Below are 12,801 nucleotides of genomic sequence, written 5' to 3'. Positions count from 1 at the left end.
TGTGGTGGGAGCTCTGATCCCTCTCGCTGATGAAGCTGTTAAGATTAGGCCACTGCTAGCATTGAAATGACGTGATGCGAGTGTTTAATGCCCTCGCACCAGCTGGGTGGCCGGCCTGAGACCTTCTTTAGGTTTTTTGCTGGTTGTGAACATTCCTCCCTCCCTTCCCATAGGATTTTAACATCCCTGTGAGGAGAGCAAGCTCCCAGCCAGGAAAAGCAAAGACCAACAGGCTGCTCAATTAAGTGCCCCTCTCCCGGTCGCCACAGCCTTGCCAAATGCTGGAGAAACCCAATTCCAACTGGTAATGAAGTACTTATGGCTCTAAAGGGACCAAGCCAGCAGGGAAGGAGGGGGCTGACACCATAACCCCTTGTGCCAGCCCCTGCTGAAGCACCATGCATCAGCTCCAGGCACTCATGACCCCCCAAAGGGACAAAAGCTTTCAGTCCCTTCAATTAAATCTGAATTGGTCCAAGAGCTCCCTAGAGGGTCATAGAGAGCAAGGAGAGGCCTTGTTTGCCTGCCAAGAAAAGCCCTGCTCTCAGACAAGCCTTTGAGGGTGTTACCTGTTTCACAGGTATCCAAGGAATGTGCAAAGCCTGGCTGCCAGCTATCCTGGCCTCATCCTGCACTTGCCCTGCAGACCCTGCTGGGTCCCATGAGTTCCTCTTTTCATCTTCCACCCTTTCCACCAGCCTCAAACCTTCAAAAGGAGGAAATTAAAGATTCTGTAGCGTTTCTATTGCCCAACCTACCAACACAAAGGAGGGAAAAGCAAAGAACTGCCTCTCACTGGGAGCATTAGTGGGTTATTATAGCAATTACACACAATAAGAGCATGTATTAAGAGGAAGCCACGAAAAATGGGCTGAAGCTTTAGGTTTGTGCTCCTGTTGGGCAACTGATTACTTAGCGAAGGTGGTGGGAAATAGAGGCTCTGGGAGCACAGGGAACCTCCCCACCAGGTGAAACAACTGGTGCCAGCCTTGGATGCAATCCCATCCCAAAGGGTATCCAGAGCAAATACAGAGGCTTGGGAGAGGAGAGAAAAGGCAAACTTACACCAGCTCGGTTTTAACAGTACTGCAGCCCCCCAAATCATTCCAGGCTCTGGCCCCGGGCACTGCAGATCAGAAGCCTCCAAATCCCCAGGTGAGCCAAATGGAACAGCTTTCAAGTGCTGTTAGCTCTGGCCTAAAGCCAGAAGTTGCCACAGAGAAGGACAAAGAGGAGAAGCAACTCTCAAGGGAAGCTGGTCATTGAAATTCCCCTTCCACAGAAGCAGTGAGCGATCAGAGAGCCACATTCCAGGCTGGCCCTTGGTGGGAGGAGGCAGTGCAAGCAACTCAGCACACCCCTGCCAGATGGGAATTCTCCAAGAGACACAGCAGATGCCACCTACGCTGGCTAACGGGATCAGCACAGTGTGTGTGCCCCGGGGAGGCTTTGCCCACACAGCTATTATGCAATGCATATTGTGCCCTGGGCATTAAGAGATGCTTTGCTGGTGCTGTGTACAGCACAGCTTCAGAGCTGGCACTCATGGGAGGGAAGCTGTGGAGAGGGTTTGAGAGGCTCCAAGCGAGTGCTGCAGCAGGGCAGGGAGTGGATCAGAGACAATCCTGGGGATTAAAGTGTGAGCATCTGACAGAGGGTATCACCACCAATACATGCCAGGTATCCATAGCTGTAAACGTGGAGTCAGGCACCTTACAAACTGCAGAGACAAATGAGCCTTTTTTAAGCCCAGAAAAATCTGAGAGAATTAACCCATTTCCAGAGGGGGATAGCTTTGCGGATGAATAGAGGCAGGGGGGCTGGCAACTGCTATTACAATGTTAATTCCTTTTGACTTGCCAGCATTAGAGACCAAGCATCCATTGTCTTCCTTTGTCTTTTATAGGAAGAGCTTCAGGATGGACTTGCTGTTCGTAAAGAGTTTTAAATGCACCAGTTAAAGTTTTACAGCACAACCTTAAACTCCTCAGGGCTGTGTTTGCCTGTTCTGGGGTGAAGCCTTGCTAACCATGCCCCTTCAGGAGGTAGATACCCTCTTTAGGGGAAGGGCACCTGCAAATGTTTCCGAGTGACTCAGTATTTAGGGACAGCCTGAATAATAACAGCAAATAGCACAGACTGCACTTAATACTACACACACACACACAAGAAGGTTTTCCTTCTATATTTTAACCAGACCCTCCTGCCCTGTCATTAAACAGGCAGGTTTTATCTCACCTTCAGCAAGGACCCCTGAAGGACTGCAGAAGCAGAGGGGCAGGTCCTTGCCAGCCTGGCCTACAGCATAACCAAGGACTTGGCTTACCTGTCCCAGGTCCAACGTGACATTGACCTGGTTGAACTCCAGCCCCCGGGAGAGGGGGGGGCTCTGCCACCAGCGCTCTGTCCCATCGATGGCATTTGTGATGGGGTGAGCCTTGTTGCTGTTTGCAGAGGAGCAGATGTCACAGTATTGGCCCTGTTGGAAAGAATATAACCAACATTTAGTATCCCTTTTGTATTTCAGATATGCACTGAGTGTTGGCAAAGGGACTGTCACAAAGAACTGAAGAGTATGGAGAGGGAGAAGAAGCCCCATCACAATGGAGAGCAGAGGCTGCAGCTCCATCTCCTCCGCTAAGGCTGACACTCACATCCCTGCTGACACCCAAAGATCCTGACCCAGCCCATTCAGTCATCCCTATGGACCCAGACTGGCAGTTCTCCTGCCCAGCTCCCTGCAATCTGTTTCTTGTCAACCTATTCATTTCATGAGTACAGTCCTTTCAGCTACATTTTCAAGCTTAATAGTCTAGCAGCCAAGTTCCTTTCGCTGGTGATGCTGCAGTGCCAGGCGAGAAAGGGATGGCCCCTGCTGCCAGCTGGCCAATCACTTTCCTGCCTTGCTTTTGTGGTGCTGGTTTGCCAGCTCCATGGACACACTTCCAGAGTAAACAACTCTTCAACTTTAACTGCACCTCCTAAGCAGGATCAGACAAAGACCCAAGCTGTGAGGGGCAATTCTTTCTTTCCCCTTTAATGCACAAATGGATCTGACCCACTCTTAAGGAAACCTGCAGAGAGCCCTGAAAACAGGCAAGTTATTTGCTTTGTGGAGCCACTGTTCTGTCACTTGAATTGCTGCTACAAACAGCCTAGAAGGGAAAACCTTACAGGCAGTTTTCCCTTAAGGCACAGTTAGGCAAGCAAGCCCTCCTTGCCTGTCCCAGCTGCAGTCAGATTTAATATTATACCAAGTACATTATCTCAAGACAGGCTTCCTGCATCTGCATCCCTACAAGGGCTGTATCACTGTGATCTTCCAGATGCCCCAAACTCTGGAGGAATCCCAGTGCAAAGGAAACAGAGATTTCACAGCATTCTTCCCCACAGCTATGTGCTGTGTTATTTGCAGGCAATTGTCCTGAACAAGAACACCTTTTAATTAACACCTCCAGAGATATGAAATAGGAAGCACATGCAAGCACAAGGCCAAAGGAAAGGGCGGCTGAAGCCATGCAGGTAACCCTGACACCCGTGCAGGGAGCTCCTGCTCCACAGAGAGGTTAGGACAAGGCTCGTTTGAACATGCACGGAGCGAGGAGGGAGACGAGACCAGATAAAACTGACCCAGCTCTTCAGCTCAACCCTTTTAAGGGGAACCGGTGCAACAGGTTGTGTGGAAATTGCTGCTGCACAACACACAGCACTGAGGTGGGGGGAGATGTGAGTGAGGGTACAAAATGGGGATAAATAACAAAAAAACATAGTGGTTTCATACTTTACATTCTTGCCACAGATGTGAAAGCCATTTTGAACCCAAAGTTCACACTGATGGGACCCAGGCAGTTCAAGTTGAGTAAGAGGGGACTGAAAAATAGGGTCAGCTGCTCCCCATTTGTAATGCTGCTGTTCCCCCTCCCCAGTACAGCATGAGCTGCTACTGGGCTGGTAGCACATCAACAGCTGAATTAAGTTTGCTATTAAAAGTGCCATTAGCCCCTGTGCTGCTCCATCTGCTCATTAGTTGTTTCATTAGAGCCAGACCGAAACCTGATGAGAACCATTTCCAGCTGTTTGTATTATAGAGCGACTCAGGCTCTGGCACAGTGCATCAGGTCTCTACAGGGAAGGGACACGTTCTGACATCAGCAGAGGATTTTAATTAAACAGCAATTGAGAGCTGCAGGCTTAGCAGGTTGCCAGAGCTGGGGAGGCGCGGACATCACTAAAGCACACCAAAGAAAGAACTTCAGCAACGCAAGAAGCTGCAAGGCAGCTTAAAGAACATAAAACTGCCACTATCGGAGCTAACTGCAAAGAGAGGGAGATAAGGAGGGAGTTTGAATGGAGGGCAGCTTCTAAAGACCTGATCCTGTTCCCGCTCAAGTCAGTGGGAACTTTGAAGTTTCCTCTGAGCATAAAGACCAGCCTGGCACCCCGCTGGCAGCGCTTCCCTCGGGGAAAGCAGACGGCTTTGTCCCAGTTTATTTGGCCCTGCCGTGACCCAATCTCAGCTCTCCTCACCTTATTTATTGGAAAACCACAGGGAGCGTGGGGCAGGCTGGGCTGCTGGGATGAGGTAAGGAAGGCAGGAAATGGGGTTATTTCAGACACAGAAAGAGCGTGCTTGTATACTGTTATTGGGGCTGTCCTCACAGATCAAGTAACTGCTCACACAGGCAAGGGCTGACTCCTCAGGTATCTCTTCTGCAGGCAACAGCAACTTGTTCTAAAACTCTGTTGTTTTCAGCTGCAGTTAAACCACTTAAGTTCAGTGGTATCATACATGTCTCTTCTGTGTTTACATGTACAGAGAGGTACAGCAACAACTGACACCCAAAGCACACATTGCCTGGGCTGAGCCAGCATCCACCACCATGCACAGCACAAGAGGAAGAAGCAACAAGCCAGATGGTGGCTGCCTATTGCAAGATATCAACAGAGAATGCCACTTGATCCAGAAACATTCAGGTTGAAATCCCACCTGTGCCCAACACCATGAAGGGCAAGAGGACAAGACCTCCGGTTAACACCAACACCACACAGGCAAGCACAGCAATTCCACATGCATCCAAGTGCTCTGCAGCATCAGGGCTTAGGTGAAGACAGGCTTCAGATGAAAGCAGAAGCAGCACTGATCTGAAATCAGTGAAGTTTGCTGCATGTTTTTCAATTCTAATGTCTGTAATTGCTTCAAAGAATGCCACTGACTTGCCTTATTGTTGTACTACCAATATGAACTAAAGTAATCATCCACAGCCCGGCTTCACTGAGAGCAGTGAACAATCTCTGCCAGCTCTGGCAGGTCTCTGGAATAGCCCCCAGGCAGTGGGATGGGACGGGGAACATGAGCTATGCCTCTCCGGAGCTGGCTGTGTCTCGGAAGACAAAAAGCTACAAGCATCTTCAGTAAAGCTCGGTAAGATCAATAAACCTATAATCTCGCTCTTGCCTTATCTTTGAGACATGATCATGAAGGCAGGAGTGTCCGTGGGACAACGGAAGCAAACCTGCGTGGGGAGTCCCTTTCAGCACATCTCAGTATCACTGCGCATCACATCCTTGCAGGCTGAAAAGCCCCCCCTAGTTAGAAACGCCGTCTTCTGCCAAAGAGCCCTGAATAAAGCAAAGGGGACCCCCTGAAAAGGCTTACACCCTTCCCACAAACTGTGCCAGAAGCCCTTCAAGTGTCTTTAAGGCAGCGTTATTTCAGGAAGCTCAATGATTATCGACATTTTAAGGCTATCATGGTTTGCAGTCAATGAATTCCCTTCCCTGAAAGCCTCCTACAATGTCAAATGAAAACAAGCTCAAAACAGAACTGACTGAACTCATTGACTAGATGATTGTATTCATGTTTACGCTGGGTCTTAGGTCAAGCAAATGTCCCTTCACCACCACAGCACGTGGAAATCTGCCGGAGGGTGCCAAGAGGCACTCTCCCAGAATTCCTGACCAAACTTCCCTTTACACCACAGCTGCACCATGCAGAGCAGGTGAATGGAGAAGGGAAGGGACACGCAGGCAGTGAGGACGTGCATGTGGAGCTCATTATTGTTGCTTCAGGCTGCTCAAATTGAACATTTCCCTCCTACCTCCTGCATTGCTTTAGTCACCGGGTGGTGCCAAAACCCCTAAAGGGAATGAATTGGAACTCTGACCCCTCCCGTTTCCTCCCCTCCCGTTTAGGTGCTGCCTGTGGCCATGGAAAGAAGCCACCACAAAAGGGTTTTTCTAAAGCTTTCAGGCTGACTGAAGACCACTGGCCTGGGAAGTGGTGCTCAGATCAAAGCGACCCTGTGCCAGAGCTGCAGAGGGGAGCACTGCAGAAATCCAGGGCTGAGGAGCCCCGTTTGGCAGCAGGGGGAATCCAGGGGGATGTGCACACCCTATGGAGCCAGGAAAGGGCTGCACATAAGGATGAGATACAACTGCCCCAAAGCCGGTGCAGCCTGAAGGGTTCACTTCAGTCACCAGCATCCTTAGTGTCACGCTAAGTTGGCAGTGTGGCCAGAGCACAGCTGGACAGACACAGAGGGATAAATGCATAGCCACATTTACCAGCTTTTCTGTGAGGTCTTATCCTCCCAGTTTTGCTTGGCAGATTGCTCACATCTATTTGCAAATGCACATAGTAGCAGTTACTTCTTCACCTTTCCTTATTACCTTGGTCTCTCTGCAGGCACAATTACTACATCAAGGTTCCTGTAAGCCTCCTGCTACTTGTACTTAAAGCAAAGCTTCTTCAAGTCACATCAGAGCGCAGCAAAGTGAAACAGATCACTTTAAAAGGGGGCAAAACTCAGAGGAGAATTATGTCAGCTTTCTGCCACCCAGTAGCATCTTCAACAATTTCTACTGCACATGGAGCAAAATTCCATGATATAAGAACACAATAGCCAGAAAATTCCTGGTACAGCACTAACTTGGGAGAATGTGGCCAGAATGAGAAAAATGCTTCAAGGGACGATGTTGTAACAAAACCACCCCTACACAAAAGGCCAAGAAAGGCTGGATCCGAGAAACCAAGTTTTCTCTTGCTCTTCCTTACTGTGGCATACAACACTGACAGACCTCCTGCCCCACTGCAACAGATGAACTGGCACCACCAACCTCATGAGTCACATGGAGAAAACTCCAGAAAGCAGCAGCTCCAGAGCAGGTTTGGGCTGCCCTGGGTCTGGAGTTCGTGCAACTAAAACTAGTGGTTTCCAAGCCCAAGCAGTTTACAACTGCTCCGTCTTCTTCTCAAGAGAGCTGTAGCTGTTAAAGTGCACTGCAGTTTTTACCAACTGCATTCCTGGCTGCAGGCTTCCCCGGTCCACTTGAAATGGGACCTCTGAGATAAGTGACCTGACATTCGCTTGTAAAATTCACCCTCTTCACTTTCTCCTTTGCTCATCCAAATGCCCCTCCAAACCCACAGGGACCGGCAGAGCCAAGACCGGTAAAGGTAAATACTATCACATTTATCATGACTCCGTGACTGGCAGAGGAGTTTCAGAGATGGTTTGCCCAGGGTTTTGTGACCATAAAGAACCGGTAACTTTAACAGGGGCACTCAGCAAGCCGCGTTCCACTTGCGACTTCTGGCAAGGCCGGGAGAAGAAGAGCACGTGTGTCTGCTTAATCTCCTGGGGACTCCGGATAGGCTCCGGTGCACAGGTCCGAGCAAGGGAGGATGCCCCGAGGACCTGCCCTGTCTACCCCGTCTCAGAGCACCCACCACCGACCCCTCCGCGCAAGGTCCGGCTGCGGCGGCCGGGAGAGCACGGATGCGTGGATAAACGCCAGAGGGGACCGTGGGGCCCCGCTCCTTGCACCGGCCTCTGCCCTCCCCAGCCCCGGCGAACAGGGGTGGGAAAAGGGAGCGACTGCCGGGGGAGCACAAAGAAGGGCTCGGACTCCCCTGCACCCCCCGGCAGGGAGGCGGCTGTGCCACCCCAGCGAGGCTCCGCAGGCTGCGTGCCCGTGTTTCCCCGCCGCGCCGGCCGTACCTGAATGGTCTGGTTGGGGTCCCCCCCCGCCACCGGTCCCCCGACCAGCTTGCAGTAGAGATCCTCCACGGCGCGGCGGCTGCCGGCTCCCGCCGCTTCCTCGCCGCAGGTGGCGGTGGCGGAGATGCGGGTGCCCTCGGCCAGGTTGAAGTAGGGCGGGTGGAGGCTGTGCCCGTTCACATCGCTGGGAAAGGAGGCGGGAGGCCGGGCGGCGGCCAGCGCCAGCAACAACCCCAACCCCAACCCCAACCCCAACCCCAGCCCCATCTCCGGCCGCGCACCGCCCCGCTCCGCCGCTCTCGCCATCTTCACCGCGGCTGCCCCGGGGCGGGCAGCGGCACCGGCCTCCCCGTCCCACCGCCTCGGCACTGCGCTGTGCTCCGCCCCGCAGCGGCCCAACTACTTCAGCTTCCCCCGACGGGGAGGGGCCGCCCGCAGCCCCACCGCTCCTGACCCTTTCGCTCAGAGGCGGGGCCCTCCGCAACAGCCCCACCAAGTGCCGGGAACCCCCCTTCCCGTGGGCAGCAGAGGCCAAACGGGGTGAAGGGATCCCCCCTCGCAGGGAAAAAGGGGGGATAGGATCCCTCGGGAAACAATGTGCCCATTGTATCTGCGGGCTGCGCTGCCTCGGCCGGCTCGCACCATTAATGGAGTTAAACTCCATTAACCGGTAGATCGGTTTATCTCCAGGAAAAACTCCATTACTAATTAACAAACACAACCTTCTCCCCATCTCTGTGCTGCCCATGGACCATCCCTGCGTTTCTATGTACTTCTGGGGGGAAGATGCTTTACAGATAAGAAACTGAACATACTACAAACAGTTATATACAGCAATACATTAACTCATCAAGACACTACTTTGATTTTCTAGCACAGGCAGACTATTTCAAATCCAAGAATTGAATGATACACACAAAATGTGCCTGAACTGACCAATAATGTTTCTTTAAAGGAAGAAGCTACAGAGCAGACCAACACAGAAAAGGTCTGGACTCCACACAGTGGCATTGCTATGGTAATTGGACCATACAGGAAGCAAAGCAAGCTCTTAAGCATGTCCAGGTCTCCGCAGGCTGCTGCCGGGCATTTGCTTGTTTCATCACATCACTCTCTTTGTTTCTCTTTTGTGGACAGTGAGCAGGAACCATCCCTCTTGGGAGAGTTACTGCCATAAATATGAAAAGCTCTTTAAAAAAAAGCATAATGATGTGTATAGTTAAATGCAAAGCTCCATGAGTGTGATCCTGGAAGGCCATACAGTAACACTCATTTCAGCACTGCCAAGGGTCTTTGGAAGATCCCTTTTACTGTATCTAAAGCAATGTGCATGGCCTAATGTATAGCAATATAGTGGAAGGGTACCGTATGGTAGAGTGGAGCCTGGGTCAGCCGGACACTCGCAGCCCGCAGACATGTGCTGCTTGGGAAAGCTGGTCAGTCCCAACACGAGCCCGTGAAGGACCTGCGCACCATCATGGACCCCAGGGAGCACCCAGTGCAGCCAGTTCCCTCCTGGCACTGTGCAGAGGGAGATCACATCAGCATGACATCAGGCCTGGCGAGGGCAGGGGTGGGGAGAGGTACCTGGTTCCACATGGCCAGGAAGCACTGAAGCACAGCCGACAAGCCTATTCACTTAGAAGCACTTCCTAAAGGGCTTTCAGACATCTTTTAACTCCTTCCTGCCTGTGTCTCTTCCTGTTGGTTTTCCCCCTTAATGCAGGATCTCGCTCAGCAGATGAATGTATCCTTTAAAAGATAACCTTTTAAGCCAAACTCCTATAAAGAGAACAGGCATCTTTGCCCTTTAAATTGCTTCAAAATGGGTAGCTGCCTCTTGCAAAAGTGGAAGAGCCACCAGTGAAAATACTTGTGCTCTGGAGTAATGGTTAACTAACATGTTTATGTATGGAGACCAGTACTCCACAGGACAGGAATTAAAACTTCTTGCAACTTTCCCAAATGCTATATTTAATGAGCTACTTACACTTGTGAATATGTACAAACAAGGAAGGCAGGGCAAAGATGAAGAAAATAACCTTCTCCCGCCTCTACAAGAGAGTTACAAGGCAAAACCCTTGGGTCAGTCTAATATTCCTCTAGTGTTAATGTTGTGGCATGTAATTAATCACCCTCCAGAATGCAATTAAGACAAGTAAACTCACACTCAAAATGGGGGGGTTTGTGGTAGAGGCTCAGGAAAAAGTGACGTTTTTGCAGCCCCTGGTAAAGAAGAGCTACTTTGCAAACATGGAAGGCTGGAAATATCTTTAGGTGACTTATACAGAAGGAATCTGAAATTGGCTTAAAGACAGAATGTTCTAATGAGCTGGTTGGGGTTTTCTTCAGCAGAGTTTATAACATAGCTAACCATACCATCTAGAGGCTATCAGCTTGAACGCCTTCCTGATGCCATCTCTGGTCAGCCACACCCAGGAAAAGAAGACAGGTTTGCTAAGCTGGACTGGAAACAAGTCCCATGTGAGGGTCACCACAGGCAAACATGGCAGGTGAAAACCCCCATGGGTTGGCAAGGAATAGTCTGCTCCCCCTAAGATGTGCCCTGACCTAAAGCAGCTAGAACTTAGCTGGAATACTGAAGCCTTTCTTCCATTTAAGAAGCTTTGCTAAGCATTAACTTTAGCAGCTCTGGATATTTACCATTCATGTTATCATCTGCTCTGATCCCTCTGAGTTTTACTGGTTTCTTGAGCCTGGTAATGGTGCTTGGCTCAGCTTCACAAAGCTACTGGTCACAGTGACACTCTCAGATATGAGATGCTGAAGCAGAAGAGAATTTACCATTTAAAACCAACCCACCACCAGTGAATGCATAAAGAATGGTCTGTAGCTATCCTACTCATATCTTCCCTGCCCCTATGTGTCACAACATGACATCAGCCATGCTGCTATCCATCTGCAGCTGTTAAAGGCATCTGAGTTCCACTGATGTTTTTACATTTGCCTCCCTAAAAACTGCAGGACCATGAGGAGCTTTCCAGAAACTGCCTTCACAAGGTCTTTCTTTGAGCAAGCTCTAGAATGACAGTAGTGTCTGGGGAGTGTGGAGGGACCAGAAGAGCTTAAAAGGGCTTCCAACAGCTTACCTCGATGAGGGAATCCAGTTCCTAAATCTGAACAAGGATTCAGCATGTTACAACCAAGAGTTTCCCTATCCCTACAGACCCTTCTTACCTACCACAGAAGTGCACGGAAGTGTCCCACAGACAGGATCAGGGCCCACTGAGTAATTCCATGGCAATGCAGACACATTCTGCTTGCTGGGGATAAATTCCCTGGTTTTGTATTGTCTATTACATGGAGAAATGAAAGAAGCACTCCTCACTCTGGGAAAGCCAACATCTGGTCAATGGAAAAAGAACCACAGTATCCCCACACAAGGTACCACCACAGCCAGAGCCATCAGCAAAAGCAGAGCTTGAGCCAAGAGAAGTAAGTGAGCATATTCTTCTTGTACCTTGTATAGGGTCAGGAAGGTGTTATGTTATGGAAGATTTAATTACTTTTCTACTACCCTGCTACAAGAAGGAGGAACAAGCACGTTTCCTGAGCCTTGCTCTCTGCTGACCTAAGAACATTATACCAAGCTCCCCATTTTCATAAGCTTGTCGTGTCTTGACACAATTGTGTCAAGAACAGCTACTAGAAGCTAAGAACTAATTCCACGTGAGCTGGAATTGAACCAACACAAGCCAGAAGAGCAATCAATATCCTTCAAGCACATCTCCAGCTTTATAATCTCTCAAGCTTCATGGGCTGTACCTGAGAAGACTAAAACAAAAGTAAGGTTTCAAGTGAGGCTTCACTGAGTTTGCTGAGTTGACAGAGGCAACGGAAAGGGGCTCCCCTCCTGTTCACACAGGCACATACAGACAGTTCTGCAAACAGCCCACAAACAGACACCCAAAGTACATTTGCCTTGTTTGTTCTTCAAACTGACAGCTCAATTCCAGCTTTTTAAACCCTTCTGTGTAGGGGGAGGTAGGGTCCAGCTTGAATCTGCAGTGGGAAATGACTGAGGAGTTTTGTTGAAGCCATGAGGAATTTGACCAGGATCTGCCTCACTTTCTCAGACTGGTTCTTATGAATGCAGAAAGCCAAAGGCCAAAAGGGATGCTCGGACTCCTCACACTACCTCATCTGCTATCTACTACAGGCCGTAAACTTCTACCCCACAGTGTTATAGCCAGCACAGCTCTGCTTTTATGGAAATATTCCTGATGCTGGTTTTGCAATATTAACAGAAATAGTTAAACCTGGGCAAATCAGACCAGATTGATAAGGTGATGCAACAGGAAGTAACTCTAAGAAAGAGCATCCTTTGTATTTTTCAGAATTGAATTATGTTATGTCCAAATGCAAACCCTTAAATCTGGCAAGTGCCAAATGAGCATTACCAAGAGCTGAATTAGGACACATCTGGAATTAAAGGTTATTCCCCCTCTGTTAAATTAATGTGTCATATCTTTGTTTCCTTCATAGTGTTTCTCCTTTAACACTGAATTCAAATGTGAAAAGGCTGGTTTGATACCCAGCTGATCCATTTGCCATCCCTGGCCAGCACCGTTTAGTTCTAACCCCAAGGCAGCACTCATCTGTGTCTTGTCTGCTGTGGACATTCTCACAGAGAGATCAAGAAGTTTTGTAACGCAGCAGGACATGTTACTCTACACCAGAGAATTCAATTCACTTTAAGGTCAGTCTGTACCTTTCCTGAATCAAAGGGTTCCAAAACCCTCCCAAAGCCAGAACAGGTGTTTCATTCATACTGTCTGTC

General features: G+C 49.6%; 1 protein-coding gene across 2 annotated transcripts in view; it reads right to left on the bottom strand.

Moving 5' to 3' along the window:
* The window catches only part of LAMA5 (laminin subunit alpha 5), an 83,650-nt gene extending 75,246 nt beyond the window's left edge, over positions 1–8,404 (bottom strand). For both annotated transcript variants that reach the window (XM_061441770.1, XM_061441771.1), the window contains exons 1-2: positions 8,001–8,404; positions 2,327–2,479 (exon numbers count right to left, since the gene is read on the bottom strand). In XM_061441770.1, coding sequence (XP_061297754.1) covers positions 2,327–2,479; positions 8,001–8,306 — 459 coding nt within the window. In that variant the 5' untranslated portion in view covers positions 8,307–8,404. The remainder of the gene's footprint in view (positions 1–2,326; positions 2,480–8,000) is intronic.
* Between the last annotated feature and the right edge of the window lie 4,397 nt (positions 8,405–12,801).

Source organism: Pezoporus flaviventris, unplaced genomic scaffold (assembly GCF_033815535.1).
Source record: "Pezoporus flaviventris isolate CSIRO_AGI_PZ_B2104156 unplaced genomic scaffold, CSIRO_AGI_Pfla_v1 ptg000213l, whole genome shotgun sequence".
Taxonomy (NCBI): Eukaryota; Metazoa; Chordata; class Aves; order Psittaciformes; family Psittacidae; genus Pezoporus; species Pezoporus flaviventris.
The sequence above is the reverse complement of the archived record's forward strand: the minus strand, read 5'-3'. Positions and strand labels throughout refer to the sequence as shown.